An 18,728-nucleotide genomic window follows, 5' to 3' on the forward strand; every position below is an offset into this window, starting at 1 on the left:
TTCCCCTTAAATCCTTCTGTCTGAAGAAGGAGCCACTGGATCCGACAGTTCGCCTCATTACAACCCTCTTTTTCGTGTGTGTTCTGCCGCTGCTTGGTGAGTCAGATTTTTTATCTATCCAATTAAATTACTTCACAAGCTTAGATATAATAAAACATCTCATCAAAAGTTACTGCACTTTGAAAACTTACAGTCAGGGACATTCAGTTCACACACATTACTGTACGGTTCAACTTTGGCAGCCACTGCGCACAGGATCCACAACTCGATTTAGTAACAATCTAACTCGGGTCGGCTAGAAATCCTCTCGGCAATCTAACCTAGTCTGGTAACTCGAGGTGACCAACCTCTACCTCACTGTGTCTCCCAGAGAATGAGAGGAAGGGTACAGAGTGGAGAAAATGAAAGTGGGGTCGGGGAAGGGAGGGGAGGGGGGGGAGGGGGAGTGAGAGAGTGAGAGAGAGAGAGAAATGACTGTGGCCGAGACTTGGCCAGAAAGTTTTGGGAACTGTGTTTTCAAACTCAAAAAGGTGTACTGCCGACCGACTTTCTGCATGAGCAAAGGACGGTGATTGCGAGCTACTGGAGGGGGAGGGTAACCGGGACTACTTACCTTGATGAGTAATGCCGGCAACCGATTCATCTATTGTCCTGCATAACTGTATACAGCAGCTCTCAGTTGTGAAAAATGCACTGAAATAAAATGGCACTTACAGCCCAAACTAATGCCCGTATGAATAGCATTTATTTGGACTACTGAAGAAGGTATTAGGAGGGGAACATTTTCAAACACGAGTCCATAGTCGAACAGGACGTACGCCACTGGCCACGGGACAGCCAACTTCCTCCTTCTGCGAAGTGATCAGAGAGCTCCTTGTATATTGCAGTAAACATATCCATTGCTGTAATCTGTGTACAAAAATAGGGCGCCCCATTTGTATTACTATGTAACACCAATAAAGCTGCATTCTGATATTCCAGTTTGTATTTGAACGACTCTCATAAATATAACAACCTGTACCAGAATTTTGATTTCAGTATACTCACAAAATGCAAAAAATTCAATTTCCAAGTGTGGTAGCTAAATTATGGTGCTATTTTGATCACATTTTGCATGTGATCAAAACAGCACTATATTTCAAATAGCGATATATATTTATTTATAAAAGATACGTATCAAATCGAGACCAGCTCAAATTCACTGTCAACAGTCTGAAGATCAGCCCCTGTACGGAGTGATTTATGAAACGTCGTCTTATATACAAATATCTGTTTTACAATACTCTCGTGTGTGTACATGTCATTAAAACAGCAGTCAGGCACATATGTCGACGGTCAGTAGGAATGTAAGGCACACGTAGTCGAATTCCTAGGAACTCTAAATTGTGGAGGTCAAATAACAGTAGGGGACAGACTTCTGCAACTTTTTGTAGTGGTCCATCCCCGATGTGGGACGTTTTCCAATGGACAGCAGAGGAGGCACTTCCCTCTGTGCGGAACATCCTTCCCAGTTGAAACGGGGAGAGCATCTGCGGCATTAACTGTTATCCCGAGGTGCCTGAAACAGGAAATGACAAGAATTATCTTAAAAGACTTTATTTCTACGCTCGGGAAGGTTTCGCTAATTTATAGAACACAGCTTATGGGCTTCAGTAAAGAAAAGTTCCATTTTGAAGAAAATTTGTCATGCAATGTTGGCAAACTTGTACAAATTTGAAGATGTTAGCATAGGTCTTTTCCTATCTGAGACAGTCTTTCATTTGAAATAAGCAATTATTTCATTTGAAATTAGCTACTTTCATCCCCTCGGGCATTATTGAGTCACATATCTGCTAGTGTGCATACCAGCTGAAACTCCAGACTCGCCTGACACGAGCAGGAGGTGATGCAATTACAGCAACTGTTGTGATGTAACAGTATCCCTAATAAGAATGCATCAGAAGTCAGTTGGGCAGTTTGGGGAGTAGAGGGACTAAAGTGCTCAGTTATCAGTCCCTTTTTCGGAGGTCACACAGGTCTCGGACAAAAACCGTACCCCAAAAGTATCCTATCACCTAAAATCTCAAGAAGGAACAAAATGCGTAAAACAAACTGTGTAACCGTACAGAAGGAGAAAACAAAAGAAGCGTGCCACAAGTGAAAATATTAACTAAAAGGAAAATGGTGGCAGAAGGTGTGAAAACAAAGTAGCAGATGGCTTGGGCTGGCTATCACAAGAATAAAAAAGGATGAGCCAGCCATTCTGCAACACACTAAAATCTCCAGCCGAAAAATACGAGGCGAGAGAAACACAGACGGTCAAAAGAGGAACGGGCAGTCGAACAGACGGCACCGGAGGGAGTGAGGAAGAACAAAAGTGGAGGTATGGTGAAAGTCTGGGAGAGAAGGCCAGATGGTCAGGATAACACCCCACTCCTGAACACTGTAGGCTGTGCATCAAGAAGGTTAAAAGACTGCCTCGGAGCAGCTAGATTGGGACGGTCCGACAGAATGTGGACTTTTGCCAATCGAGAGTGCAGTGATACTCTGGTAGGTCCTAGTGACCGTGAATCAGCCGAATACGACCCGTGTGGAGCCGGTGTAGGACAACAGAGCCCCCGCGAGTGGCTAACGTGGACGACTTCCACGCATTCGGTGTCTCCATTATAGCACGAAATTTATTTGGCGTACTCAGGTCGTGCCATTCGGTATTCCAGATCCTGAAAACTTTAAGGCACAAGACCGATCGAAGATCAGTCTCCAGTGAGCCGATCTCCCGAGTCAGCTTACCGGTAGCACGTTCGGTCAGTCTGTCGGCAAGTCGATTTCCGAGGATTCCGATACGTCCCGGGGTCCAGACGAAGGCCACCGAACATCCACGGTTTTCGAGGGCACAAACAGATTCCCACACAATCATTACCGAAGGACGGCGAGGAAACACCGGTCGAGAGCTCGTAGACTGCCGAAGGAGTTACTACAGACGAGCGAGGACTCACCTGCGCAGGAGCAGATACGCTCGAGTGCGCGAGAGACGGCTACCGACTCGCAGGGAAAACACTGCAGCACTATCCGGCAAGGAGTGCCGTCCGGTACGTACGGCACGAGCGTAAGAGAAGCCGAGGCGACTGTCGAGCCATCCTCGTGGACTATTTCTGAGCCACGGAACTCGCCGAGAATAGAGAAAAATTGGCTGCGGAGGGCCTCGGGAGAAAATGAGTCTTTTGAGCCTCGCGAAAGATCCAGACGAAACTGTGGCCAAAGTGTAGACAGTGGAGGTGCACGTGAGTAGACCCGGAGCAAAGGTGGTAGAGGGAACGAGTCGAGTTCACCGAGAAGGGACCGGACACGGACTGCAATTGTAATCCCCAACGTGGGCCGCAGTTGCGGGAGACGGAACGCCGTGTTAGGGAAAGTGAGACGGTAACTCGGATGTCGGGGCGAGCTGCGAACGTGTGGGGTACAATTTGCTAGCAGTTGTCGTCACCCGATCCGCAATGGAAGAATACGAGCTTTCACGAGCAGGCCGTTCACTAAGCTCGTCCAGAAAGCTCCCGTCACGCGTGGAAGTCCGCAGTGACGTACAGCACTCGCACTGCCGAGGGTGCCGCCGAGCCGTACGTCGGGCTCATGTAGTCGAGACAGGACTGTACGAGGTGTTTGTGCGGCTGCAACAGTGTAGGGCAATCTGCACCCCAGGCGGTGTGACTCGGGCATCGGAGAATGGTGAGTTGCCGCCAGCACTTTTGCTTAACTGACGAGACGGGGTAGCCGAGTTAAACGTGTGTCAAAATTCGGTCCCAAAAGGCGATAAGTCTCCACTGCGTCAAGTAGTCGGTCGTCGAGGTAAAGTTTCGGATGCAGGTGGACAGCATGACGACGACAGAAGTGCGTGAGGCGAGTCTTGCCAGCTGAAAACTGAAAGCTGTGAGTGGGGGCCCACAACTGTGACTTTCAGCCACACCAATAGTAGATGAGCAAAAGGAAAGAAAACAAAACTTCAGCATACAAGAAGGGTAATATGGAGCACCCGACTACCACTGCGAGACCACTAATGGCCACGAGAAAGAGTGGGACACTCGGTACAGAGCACTGCGGGACTCCTTTCCTTGGATGTGGCGCGAGGGGATGGTGGGAGGGGACGGTGTGAAGCACCGACTCGAACTCCGAAGGTTTGGAGCGACAAAAAGTTCCGTGTAAAAACGAGAAGCGGGCCCGGGAGACCCCACTAGTGCAAAGCAGTGAGAATGCGGTGTTGCCAGGTGTCGTAGGCTTTTGTCAAATAAAACGAGACAGCAATAAGGTGACGACAGCAGGAAAAGGCCGTTCGGACAGCTGAGTCCAGTAATACTGAGTCGGAAGTGGCGGAGCAACCTCGGCGAAAACTGCCCCGGGACAGAGTCGGAAAGCACCGAGACTTGAGGAGCCGACACGAGTGTCAACTCGCCGTACGTTTGAGTAGCTCCCACGACGATTGGCGAGGCTAATTAAAAGACAGTTTTGGAAAGTAAGATTTGTTCGACAGATGCATAAGGAAAAATCATCATTATTACACAGATGAATGCAAACTAAATACTTCTGCTGAATTATACTACAAAACTAGAACATTAAATTCTCCACTACTTTGGAAATATTACAGAGATGCAAAGAGGAAGACCAGTTTCTGTTAAGATGACAGACAGGTTTGCGGAATTCAAAGTGAACTCAAGTACGGTTGCCGTCACAATAACATAGATTAAGTACAATTTAATGCACAACAGAAAAAACTTCTTAAGAGGATAAATTTTATGAAAAGGATAGTTGCTACTCACTATATAGTGGAGATGCTGTTGTAGATAGGCACGACAAAAAGCCTGTCAGAAAGTCAGCTTTCGCCCAACAAGACCTTTGTCAAAAATAGACAACACAAACAGCGCGCGTGCGCGACCGCATGCACGTGCAGCTGCGAGCGCGCGCCCACACACACACACACACACACACACACACACACACACACACTATGTGGTGCTGGAGTGGGAACAGGGAAAGGTATCAATGGGTAAGAACAATGACTAACGAAGGTTAAGGCCAAGAGGGTTATGGTATATTGAAGGAAAGAGTTACCAACTGCACCATTCAGAAAAACTGGTGTTGGTGGGAAGGATCCAGATGACACAGGATGTGAAGCAGTCATTGAAATGAAGAACATTGTGTTGGGTAGCTTACTCAGAGTGGTCAAGTTGTTCCTTGACCACAGTTTGTCAGCAGCCATTCAAACGGACAGGCAGCTTGTTGGCCGTCATGGCCACTGTAACATTACACGAGTGTGTCCTATATAGTCAGATCTACATTGCGTCACTTGAGTGCAGTGGAGTTGAAACCAGTAATGACTTGTGATGTCATGTCAACTTGAGATTTGTTTATACATGTAATTCATTTCTAAATTCTATTCATAATTTACAGAGTAAAGAATTTAATTATTTACAACATTTAGTAGGTAAAGAGTTTTAATGAGACAGATATAAATATGTTTTTACATGACAAATTACCTCGTTGCATCATGCACGATATGTTTTCTCTTTGTTAGAACAAAAACTTCTGTGTTGCTCGAGTGCGAGATTGAGTAATTGTCGAGTGCGGATCTGCTGTAACTTTCACGAATGGGCATAGAATTGTTAATTTACAACCCACAAGTGATTTAAAAATTATTCTAGGGAAGCACGGCCCAACTTTGGTGCAAACAAATTGCACGCGAATTCTCAAATATCGGCACTGTGTTTAAGGTACGCAGCTGGATATCGGGTGTTATCGTCGCGTGTGTGATTCAGTGACATTAACCGCAATTTACGGATGTTAGCTCGGTAATAACTATCGAAGACTTACACGAGCGGCACAGTAATCGTCTCGATGCTTAAAGCAAGCGAGAAGCAATTTACTGTCGGGATACGACAAATATTAATCATTGCACAGTCAGCTTGTTGATACGTTGCTTAGCAACTCATAAACGAACAGTGATAGAATTATTGAAACAATCTTTTAAGTATTAATGACCACTACACACACATCAGAAACTAATTACTCTAACTGTGAGTGACCACCAGGTAAGATGAGCCTTTTTTTTATTTCAGCTAATTGGAATTAATAAACTTCTTTCAAGGTTGAAACTCCACCAATGGTGCCGCGCTGATTCAGTTTAGTAGAGCGATAGATAGTACTAGCTACGCTACTATTTATAGTCTTAAAAGAAAAGAGAGCACATACCTGTTTTTCTTCTGAGAAATGTTCGAACTTCAGTCGTCAGTATTCTCGAACCAGAGGCACGAGTGACGCTCCCTCACAGCACTACGATATCGTGAACCACCTCACACACACGTGCCCCTTCTCACTACATTTCTGCATTAAAAACCCCGAGATATAGCCGCGGTACGAAGGAGCAAGAAAGAAGAGGAAAGATCAGTGGAAGAAACGGAGCAAAGAGAGAAGGGAAGGTCACATTTGGCACGCAACGTGGGGCGTGAGTACATTACAGCGCAGGTGACATCTGGCTGCAATGTCTCACTTCACACGGACCGACTGAATAAGTACTTTCCATTGAAATGTGAGACTTGCAGGTATTAGTCGACTAGTGAATCAGAACTCGCTATAGTATTCTTTTGTGTGTGTCGTAACAACATCAGTAGCAGCAGTGTGTTGGGAGATTTAATTTGTGAAAATGCATACTCGAAGAAAAAGAGAGTTTTATAAGAGAGTGAAAAATATGGACGCAGGGAGTAGTGATGAGGAAACAGAAGCTGGGCCTCAGGGAGATACATTCCAGGAATTAAGTGTGGGACAGACATTGCATGCGCTAAGGGTGGAGAGCCATGAAATGTCACATGCGAAAGAGATAGAATCTCAAACACCAGGTTGGGGTGAAAGTGATGTGCACGATACTGAAACAGATACGGAGACAGGTGCCACAGCCGTGGCCCGAGTGAGGTAGAGATTTCCACTAGTGTGATAACGGACAGGGACGCCGACACATTGGATTTGTTTGTGGTATTAAACACAAACGTGGATTCACTGAACACAGATATGAGTTGATTGGAAAAAGGAAAAAAAAAAAAAAAAAAAAAAAGAATGCGTTCACTGAACACAGATATGAGTTCATTGAAAACAGACGTGTGTTCACTGAACACAGATGTAGGTTCATTGAAAACAGAAATGTGTTCACTGAACTCAGACATAGGTTCATTGAAAATGGAAATAAGTTCCCTAAATGAGAAATTTGAGAAATTACAACTCAACTGGGAAGAACAATTAAATGTTAAGTTTGAAGATTTGAAACAAAAGTATCTAAGGATGTAAATGATTTAAATTTGAACTTAAAGGAAAAATAAATGAAGTAGACAGTAAATGTAATATTATTTCACAAGGGCATACCGATTCATCAAACAGTCAGTAGTTGCGAAAGAAGTTGTCTGAAAACCAGGGTGCAGATTGAAGATCTGTCCGCAAAATGACAGATTTCGAAAAGGATACTTGTAAGGGTATCGATAAGTATTTAAAAGGAACAAACTCCAAAATTGGAGGAAGATCTTAACGAATGGATTGAGGTTAAGAACAAGGAGGGTGAGAGAAATTTAATAATGCTCTCGAAGTGAAATGATCTGAACTTATCGAAAGGAAACAGTCAGAACACGACGAACTTGTCAAATTGTTTACTGATGAATTTCAGGCAATTAAAGAAAGGATAATTGATAAATTGATAAATTCACAAATCCAATCATCCCGGCCGCCCCATTGTAGCTGGTTACCAAGCCCCCACAGAACGTATCTCTGCCTACGTAGATCAACACCTTCAACCCATTACATGCAGTCTTCCATCCTTCATCAAAGACACCAACCACTTTCTCGAACGCCTGGAATCCTTACCCAATCTATTACCCCCGGAAACCATCCTTGTAACCATTTGATGCCACTTCCTTATACACAAATATTCCGCACGTCCAGGGCCTCACTGTGATGGAGCACTTCCTTTCACGCCGATCACCTGCCACCCTACCTAAAACCTCTTTCCTCATTACCTTAGCCAGCTTCATCCTGACCCACAACTTCTTCACTTTTGAAGGCCAGACATACCAACAATTAAAGGGAACACCCATGGGTACCAGGATGCCCCCTCGTACGCCAACCTATTCACGGGTCGCTTAGAGGAAGCCTTCTTGGTTACCCAGGCCTGCCAACCCAAAGTTTGGTACAGATTTATTGACGACATCTTCATGATCTGGACTCACAGTGAAGAACAACTCCAGAATTTCCTCTCCAACCTCTTTGGTTCCATCAGATTCACCTGGTCCTACTCCAAATCCCATGCCACTTTCCTTGATGTTGACCTCCACCTGTCCAATGGCCAGCTTCACACGTCCGTCCACATCAAACCCACCAACAAGCAACAGTACCTCCATTACGACAGCTGCCACCCATTCCACATCAAACGGTCCCTTCCCTACAGCCTAGGTCTTCGTGGCAAACGAATCTGCTCCAGTCCGGAATCCCTGAAGCATTACACCGACAACCTGAAAACAGCTTTCGCATCCCGCAACTACCCTCCCGACCTGGTACAGAAGCAAATAACCAGAGCCACTTCCTCGTCCCCTCAAACCCAGAATCCTCCACAGAAGAACCACAAAAGTGCCCCACTTGTGACAGGATACTTTCCGGGACTGGACCAGACTCTGAATGTGGCTCTCCAGCAGGGATACGACTTCCTCAAATCCTGCCCTGAAATGAGATCCATCCTTCATGAAATCCTCCCCACTCCGCCAAGAGTGTCTTTCCGCTGTCCACCTAACCTTCGTAACCTGTTAGTTCATCCCTATGAAATCCCCAAACCACCTTCCCTACCCTCTGGCTCCTACCCTTGTAACCGCCCCCGGTGTAAAACCTGTCCCATGCACCCTCCCACCACCACCTACTCCAGTCCTGTAACCCGGAAGGTGTACACGATCAAAGGCAGAGCCACGTGTGAAAGCACCCACGTGATCTACCAACTGACCTGCCTACACTGTGACGCATTCTATGTGGGAATGACCAGCAACAAACTGTCCATTCGCATGAATGGACACAGGCAGACAGTGTTTGTTGGTAATGAGGATCACCCTGTGGCTAAACATGCCTTGGTGCACGGCCAGCACATCTTGGCACAGTGTTACACCGTCCGGGTTATCTGGATACTTCCCACTAACACCAACCTATCCGAACTCCGGAGATGGGAACTTGCTCTTCAATACATCCTCTCTTCCCGTTATCCACCAGGCCTCAATCTCCGCTAATTTCAAGTTGCCGCCACTCATACCTCACCTGTCATTCAACAACATCTTTGCCTCTGCACTTCTGCCTCGACTGACATCTCTGCCCAAACTCTTTGTCTTTAAATATGTCTGCTTGTGTCTGTATATGTGTGGATGGATATGTGTGTGTGTGTGTGTGTGTGTGTGTGTGTGTGTGTGTGTGCGCAAGTGTATACCTGTCCTTTTTTCTCCGTAAGGTGAGTCTTTCCGCTCCCGGGATTGGAATGACTCCTTACCCTCTTCCTTAAAACCCACATCCTTTCCTCTTTCCCTCTCCTTCCCTCTTTCCTGACGACGCAACCGGTGGTTGCGAAAGCTTGAATTTTGTGTGTATGTTTGTGTGTCTATCGACCTGCCAGCGCTTTCTTTTGGTAGTGTGTGTGTGTGTGTGTGTGTGTGTGTGTGTGTGTGTGTGTGTTAGTACAATCTAACTTCTGTACCTTTTCAGTACAGTAATGTGTTCATTGTAAATAAGTATTATAGTAGTTGTATTACATGTTTATTACCTTATAAATAAATAAATAAACTTTTTAATTTTAAATTCAGTGCATTGGTATTTGTGAAATGACTCTTTCATATAGTGTTCATTAAAAAATGACGATCATTCCACTTGGGACCTGTGGAATGGTACATTAGCTTATTTGTTTTAGTTGTAAATATTTGTCATTTATTGTTGTTTTTCTGACATGTTCCACATCCTGGAGGACCTCCTCACTACAGAACAATTGGAATGAAAGTAAATCTAATCTAATCTAATCTGTGGGCTGAAGAAGCTAAGGAGAACTGTAGTACTTTGAGCAGATTTTACTGTCAAAATACTGGTCTAAGAGCAAACAGGAAGTGTACCATCCTGAATATTATAACAGTAGGCGAAGTTCCCTGCTACAGTATTTTGAAAAATACATCAACAAAATGAAATACTGGAGTGAGCCCATCTCATAGCGGGAAGTAATACGCATTCTAAACGGAAGATTGCCAATTCATATTCACGAAAAACTGATAAATGTACCTGATTAGTATGTGGAACAGTTTTTGTCTGCAGTTGATTCTGTTGTTCTGATTATGGAAGATACCAGAATTTGGAATAATAATCAATGGTCTAATACACAGCGTCATGATGCAGGTATTAATAATCATGGTGGTGGTTGTAATGACAACAGAGATAGGAATGCTAAACCTACACTAACAGAAGGAAAGCAAACGTTGCACTATGACTATCATAAAACTAACAAAGAAAGAGATCAATATAAATGCATTGCTTATTATACATCGGAGAATTCATTGTCAATTAGAGTAAATCTGAACACTAGGTATATTAAAATAACTTTATGACTATTGTCGCAAAAAAATCACGAGTAAGGTACGAAATGGGAGGACGAACATCGTGTGAACACGAAAAAGATGGAATCACTGGAATGATTCACCGAAGTAATTTAGAAACAACAGCAGATAGGAAAGGATTTTAATATAAAATGGAAGAGAATTATGGCACAATGTAAAAGTGACTTGCAAGCAAAACCACAATAAATATACTCACTGATACATCAAGGATAAACCAATTCAACATTGAAGAGAACTCGCAACAGATTCATAGAATGTATCACACGTTAGTGATGTCTGTATTCAACAATGAACAAATGGATTATAGTAAACAAAATATCTGAACCTCTCGAGTGCTCAAATGACAGCTAAAATCTCTAATTTAGTGGTACAATATGCTCTCTCGCTTTTAGACAATGTTCTGCTTGCAAATCCTGTAATTTTGCGGATCATCTACTTGAAACAATGTGGCACCTAAGCCTGTTTCTGACACATCCTTTGCAATACAAAAGTCTTGTTCCAGATTCAGATGGTGCAGAAGTTGTGCATTAATCAGAGCACGCTGCATTTTACCAAATGCTTGGCTGCATTCCTGGGTCCATTTCCGAGTAACGTTCTTTAGCAATAGTTGTAGTAAACAGTCTTGGCTAATAATTTGGTCAGGTAGAAATTGACGGAAGAATGATACGAGCCCCAAAAAGACTTTAATTCTTTTTTCCTCTGAGGAGACAGGCACTTTTTGATAACATTCATCTTCTTGGGGTCGGGCATAATTCCGTTCGGCATAATTATGTATCCGAGAAACTTTGTTTGATTCTTAGCGAATTTTGACTTTGTCAGATTCACTGTCACTCCGTACTCTGAGAATTTCATCAATACTTTCTCTAACAAGTCGAGATGCTTCTCCCACGTCACAGTCTCGATCAAAAGGTCGTCTACTTACAAAGTAACTTTGTCGAGGAGATCTCGTCCTAGTATGGTATCTAATGTGGAAATAAACACTCCTCTGCTGATGTTTAAGCTGAATGGCATAACCGTGAATTGATAGCTTCTCCCAAGAAAGATAGAAGCAGTGTACTTCCGTGATTCAGGTGATATTCTTGCCTGCCAATGGGAACTCCTCATATCCAGGTATGTCAAGAAATGGGCACCATTAAACTTCTGAATAAGTTCTTCTAAATTCTCAGGTCTCGTTTGTACTGGAATAATAATTTTGTTAATTTTCCTAGCGTCAAGAACTAGTCTTACATCACCATTCGATTTTATGACAGCCGAGAGGGGGCTTGAATATTCAGAATTAGAGGGTTCTATTATTCCCCACTCTATATGAAGTGCAACAAAAGGCTTCATGAGGATAGGTTTGAATATTAAACTCTAACTGTTTGATGATTCCTGGATGTTTACTAAATACTGGTGCATAATTAGTTAACAAACATAGTAAGTCTTCCCTCTGATCTTGTCTCGTATTGTGCTTCGATCTATCTCTTCTACAGAAGATTCGATAAAATACATTTCATTTGCTGTATCCCACTTAACACCGACATAGCTAACCATTAGCTTTATACAACTTTGCTCTGAGACTAGTTGCCACTTTATCACAGGAACTGTCATAATCTCACTTCCAGTGTTCAAAGTACATGTCCTTTCTTTCAAATTAATTACTGCTCTGGCTCTACTCAAAAAACCAAGACACTAAACACAGGGTATGGCCATTTTCGAAACAATCAGGAAGGTACTATCTATAGTAGCCCCCCCCGCATTATAATGTCGACTCGTACCTGTTTTGAGATTCTCTGTGCTTTCGCATCAAATGAGCCGGATACAGTGCATCCAGTAACAGAAAACGTTAATACTCTCCCTCCTCTGCTGATCTGCGTCATTACGCTAATGTTTGTGCCTGTGTCGATAAAGATATCAATATCGATACCATTTACTATGGCTCGCATGACAGCTTTTAAGATTCGTCCACATTTATTGGAACTATTCGGCACTTCTTCATTCAACTCTTCCCTTAAGTCCAAATCATTATTATATCTCAATACATCTACGGAAAAATGATGCCTGCCTTCCTTTCCACCCCCGGTCATCCTAGGAAGGCTTTTGGAGACCGTTTTTGGTTAAACCTTTTGGTGGATGTCTTCATCAGTGGTTCATGAACCTCCACTATATGAATATTGTGTTCAGAGTTCAGTATTGGTTTGTCACTCAGTGGTATCAGTCACAACAGTTGTGATGCTGGGGCAGTACCTCGCAGATATTCTACCCACGGTTGTATCCTATCAGGGTCTTCTTCCGGAAATCTATCATGTCTGCGTTTTCGATTAGAATGTCCCATCTTGACATAATTTATGCGATTACCATTATTCCCATAAGTTTTATTAGTATAATAAGCATTGCATTTATATTGATCTCTTTCATTGTTAGTTTTATGATAGTCATAGTGTGTCATTTGCTTTCCTTCTGTTAGTGTAGGTTTAGCATTCCTATCTCTGTTATCGTCATTACAACCACCACCAAGACTGTTAATACCTGCATCAGTACGCTGTGTAATAGACCGTTGATTATTATTCCAAATTCTGGTATCTTCCATAATCAGATCAATAGAATCAGCTGCAGACAAAAACTGTTCCACATCACAGTAAGGTACATTTATCAGTTTTTCTCGAATATGAATTGGCAATCTTCCCTTTAGAATGCGTATTACTTCACGCTGTGAAATGGGCTCGCTCCAGTATTTCGTTTTTTTTTAATGTATTTTTCGAAATACTGCTGCAGTGAACTTTGCTTACTGTTATAATATTCAGGTTGGTACACTTCCTTACGCAACAGTTCCTGTTTGTTCTTAGACCAGTATTTTGACAGAAAAAGCTGCTCAAAGTACTACAGTTCTCGCTTGCTTCTTCAGCCCCCAGTGCTGCTTCATCTGTAGTTTTGTATACGATGAACTGAAGCTTATCTTGTTCCGACCAACTATGTGGAAAAAAATGCTTTAAGTTATTTATGAAAATTACGGGATGGATGATGTCCTCCTCTGACGAAAATGTCAGAAATTGCCTGCTTTTAAATATGCTAGTTTCAACTTTTAGAGATGATAAATACCCCTTCTGTACAAACGGATCACATTCATTCTCGTAACGTTTGTAAGATTTATCAGCTACTGTGGTACCGTAGTTACATTTACTCTCACTACAGTGTCGACTGTTTTTCAATTTGTCCATTGAAGGATTATTGTCAGACAAAACATTTCGTGATGACATCCAACTTAAATCAGACATTTTAAAATTCGTGTCCCTTTGGCCCTTCAGCAGTTTATCAGTTATCCTTTCTTTAATTGCCTGAAATTCATCAATAATCAATTTGACAAGTTCGTCATGTTCCGACTGTTTCCTTTCGATAAGTTCGGATCGTTTCACTTCGAGAGCGTTATTAAATTTCTTCTCACCCTCCTTGTTCTTAACCTCAATCCATTCGTTAAGATCTTCCTCCAATTTTGGAGTTTGTTCTTTTAAATACTTATCGATGCCCTTACAAGTATCCAAATCTGCCATTTTGCGGACAGATCTTCAATCTGCACCCTGGTTTTCAGACAACTTCTTTCGCAACTACTGACTGTTTGATGAATCGGTATGCCCTTGTGAATTAATATTACATTTACTGTCTACTTCATTTATTTTTCCTTTAATTTCAGAATTTAAATCATTTATATCCTTAGATACTTTTGTTTCAAATTCTTCAAACTTAACATTTAATTGTTCTTCCCAGTAGAGTTGTAATTTCTCAAATTTTGTCATTTAGGGAACCCATTTCCATTTTCAATGAACCTATGTCTGTGTTCAGTGAACACACGTCTGTTTTCAATGAACTCATATCTGTGTTCAGTGAACGCATTTCCCCTCCTCCCCCCCCCCCCCCCCCCAATCAACTCATATCTGTGTTCAGTGAATCCACGTTTGTGTTTAATACCACAAACAAATCCAATGTGTCGGCGTCCCTGTCCGTTATCACACTAGTGGAAATCTCTACCTCACTCGGGCCACGGCTGTGGCACCTGTCTCCGTATCTGTTTCAGTATCGTGCACATCACTTTCACCCCAACCTGGTGTTTGAGATTCTATCTCTTTCGCATGTGACATTTCATGGCTCTCCACCCTTAGCGCATGCAATGTCTGTCCCACACTTAATTCCTGGAATGCCTCTCCCTGAGGCCCAGCTTCTGTTTCCTCATCACTACTCCCTGTGTCCATATTTTTCACACTCTTATAAGACTCTCTTTTTCTTCGAGTATGCATTTTCACAAATTAAATCTCCCAACACACTGCCGCTACTGACGTTGTTACGACACACACAAAAGAATACTATAGCGAGTTCTGATTCACTATTCGACTAATACCTGCAAGTCTCGCATTTCAATGGAAAGTACTTATTCAGTCGGTCCGTGTGAAGTGAGACGTTGCAGCCAGATGTCTCCTGTCTTTCAGGAGTGCTAGTTCTGCATGGTCTGCAGGAGAGCTTCTGTAAAGTCTGGAAGGTAGGAGGCGAGGTACTGGCAGAAGTAAAGCTGTGAGGACAGGTCGTGAGTCACGCTTGGGTAGCTCAGTTGGCAGAGCACTTGCCCGCGAAAGGCAAAGGTCCCGAGTTCTAGTCTCCGTCCGGTACACAGTTTTAATCTGCCAGGAAGTTTTATGCAATGATTAATATTTGTCGTATCCCGACAGTAAATCGCTTCTCGCTTGCTTTAATCATCGAGACGATTACTATGCCACTCATGTAAGGCTTTGATAGTAATTATCAAGCTAACGTCCGTAAACTGCGGCTAATGTTACCGAATCACTCACACGACGATAACACCCGATATTCAGCCGCGTATCTTAAACTTTGCGCCGATATTTGAGAATTCGTGTGCAATCTGTTTGCACCAAAGTCGGGCCGTGGTTCCCTAGAATAATTTTTAAATCAACTGCGGGTTGTAAATTAACAATTCTGTGCCCATTCGTGAAAGTTACAGCAGATCCGCACTCGACGGCTACTCGATCGCACACTCGAGCAACACGGAAGTTTTTGTTCTTACAAAGAGAAAGCATATCGTGCATAATGCAACTAGGTGATTTGTCATGTCAAAACATATTTATATCTGTCTCACTGAAACTCATTACCTATTAAATATTGTACATAATTAAATTCTTTACTTTGTAAATAATCAATGAAATTTAGAAATAAATGGCACGTATAAAAAAAAATCTCAAGTCGATATGACGTCACGGGTCACTACTGGTTTCAACCCCGCTACACTCGTGTGACGCAAAGTAGACCTGACTATATAGGACATACTCTTGTAATGTTACACCAACCACCCAGGATGCCCCACTGTGGCTGGTTATTGTGTGTCCCCACCGAAAATCTCTGCTCTCGTAGACCGACTCCTTCAGCCTATTGCCCACAACCTACCCTCCTATATACAAGATGCCAACCATTTCCTCCGCAGACTCTCCAGAGTTCCAGTTACTTTACCACACACAGTACCCTGCTCGCCAGTATTGATGCCACTTCCTTTACACAAACATCCACAATGCCAATCGCCCTACTGCTACTGAACATTACTTTTCCCAATGCCCGACGGATTCCAAACCGACTACTTCCTTCGTAGTCACCGTGAGCAACTATATCCTTACCCACAATTACTTTTCCTTTTGAAGGCAATACTTACAAACAAATCCAGGTTACGGCTATGGGCACCTGCACGGCACCATCTTATGCCAACTTATTCACGGGCCATCTAGAGGAATCCCAGACTCCTCACCCGGTTCAGATTCACTGACGACATCTCTGGGATCTGCAATGAGACCGAGGACCACCTATCTACATTCCTCCACATCTCATCTTCTCCCCCACTCGCTTCACCTCGCCATTCGCTTCCTACTCCACTCAATAGGCCACCTTCCTCGTGTGGACCTCCACCTCAAAGATGGCGACATCGATGCCTCTGTCTGTACCGAACCTATCGACCGCCAGCAATACCTCCACTTCGACAGCTGCCACCCATTTCGTACAGAGAAGTCCCTTCCACACAGCCTAGTCACCTGTGGTCATCTGACCGAGGCCTGTACGGACCGTAATTACTCCCAAAACCTTACAAAAACATACACCCCGTGCCTTATCTTCCCAGTCACCCACCAACTCCCAAAGTCCCACTGTCGGGCCACAGAGGAGCATTCCCCTCAGGACTCGGTACCTCAGAGCAACTGAACTACATTCTCCGCCGTGTTTCTGACTACCTCTTGTCGTGCCCTGACACGAGAAATGTCCTGCCGACTATCCTTCCCACACCTCTCGCAGTGGTATTCCACCGCTGCCCACCGCAGCTACACAATATCCTCATCCGTCCCTACACGACCCCTGCTTCCAATCTGTTGCCTCGTGGCTCGTGTCCCTGTAAAAGAATGAGATGCGAGACCTATCCCTAACATCCTTCCACATTGCAGTCCGGTCACAAACATCACCTACCCCACGAAAGGCAGGGCTACCTGCGAAACTAGTCACATCGTCTACCAGCTAAGCTGCAACCACTGTAAAGCATTCTACATAGACACGACAATCGACAAGCTGTCTGTCGGCAGGAACGGCCACCGACAAACTGCGGCCAGTAAACGAGTGGACCGCCCTGTTGCCGAGTGCACTGCTAACGTGGCGTCCTTCATTTCAATGTCTGCTTCACAGCTTGTGCCATACGGATCCTTCCCACTGACATCAGCTTTTCCGAATTGCGCAGGTGGAAACTCTGCCTGCAATATATCCTACGTTCCCCTTAACCCCCTCGGCCTCCCCCCCCCCCCCTCCCCCATCCTCCCCGCCCACCACCTAACCTCTCGACTGCAGTCTTGTGTGTGTGTGTGTGTGTGTGTGTGTGTGTGTGTGTGTGTGTGTGTGTGTGTGGTCTATTTTCAACAAAGGCCTCGTTGACCGAAAGCTCACTTTCTGACAGGCTTTTTGTTGTGCCTGTCTACGACTCAGCATCTCCAGTATATATGAGTAACAACTATCCTTTTCATAATATTGTCTCTCTGTGTATAGTAATGTAATAAAAAATAGAGTGAGCCACCGGGCAGATTAATTCTGTCACTAAATGCATTTTCATACCTCCATCTTTCTAACTTGTGGGGAGTGGCGTATCTCTGAAATTCATTTCGCGTATTTAGACTCCGAGTCTCACTCGTGACACAGAGTCACTGTTGCTGTACGTCGTATAGAATGAAGAGTACTTTTCATTTTTGTGAATGCGAACTAAATACAGTTCGGCTACAGTGCACAGACGAGTCTGGCGTCAGTCGACAGCACCTTTTCCGAATCGCTTAGAAAAAGAACACCGAGCTACGAAGACAGTTTCATCCACAGACACGGAGGCGGGAAACAGACACAGACCGAGTTATAAAACAAGTGAACTTCAAGAGCTGTGATCGACCGCAACAACAAGTCTGTCACATTACCTGATTTGCGGCACTCTATATCGGACAGGGACTCGGACTCGATACAGACCTCGTGTAGGTGTGTGTCCACTACCGGCTCACCTGCCGCTCCCCCTGGTGGTCGAGCACCCGGTCCACGCACTGCTGCAGCTCCAGCAGGGAGGCGCGGTAGCCCTCCTCGAGGCGGCGCCACTCCTGCCGGCACTGCTCCTCCCGCTTCTGCGCCCACACCTGCGGGCAACCCACACCGCACCGTACACTCGAGGTCTGCCCGAACGCAGTGCGCGTCGAGACACAGAAGCACTCTCTCGGTCGCCAGATGAGAGTGTGTTGGTGTATTTTGCATACTTTTCACTTCCTGTTGTCTTATGGAATTAAATTCTGGGTCAGTGTACTCAAAGCAAAGTAAATAAAATAATAGTAGTAGTCGTAGTAATAGCAGCAGCAGCAGCAGCAGCAGCAGCAGCAGCAGCAGAAGAAGAAGAAGAAGAAGAAGAAGAAGTGAACAGAAAGAATACTGTGTCCAAAATACATCTATCTACACTACTGGCCATTAAAATTGCTACACCAAGAAGAAATGCAGATGATACACGGGTATTCATTGGACAAATATATTATACTAGAACTGACATGTGATTACATTTTCACACAATTTGGGTGC

The 18,728-nt window shown here is 44.1% G+C and overlaps 1 protein-coding gene across 1 annotated transcript in view; it reads right to left on the reverse strand.

Moving 5' to 3' along the window:
• Positions 1-1,206: 1,206 nt before the first annotated feature.
• The window catches only part of LOC124718782 (plectin-like), a 239,827-nt gene continuing 222,305 nt past the window's right edge, over positions 1,207-18,728 (reverse strand). The window contains exons 18-19 of the mRNA XM_047244391.1: positions 18,170-18,298; positions 1,207-1,558 (exon numbers count right to left, since the gene is read on the reverse strand). Of these exons, the coding sequence (XP_047100347.1) occupies positions 1,538-1,558; positions 18,170-18,298 (150 nt within the window). The 3' untranslated portion in view covers positions 1,207-1,537. The remainder of the gene's footprint in view (positions 1,559-18,169; positions 18,299-18,728) is intronic.

Source organism: Schistocerca piceifrons, chromosome 10, assembly GCF_021461385.2.
Source record: "Schistocerca piceifrons isolate TAMUIC-IGC-003096 chromosome 10, iqSchPice1.1, whole genome shotgun sequence".
Taxonomy (NCBI): Eukaryota; Metazoa; Arthropoda; class Insecta; order Orthoptera; family Acrididae; genus Schistocerca; species Schistocerca piceifrons.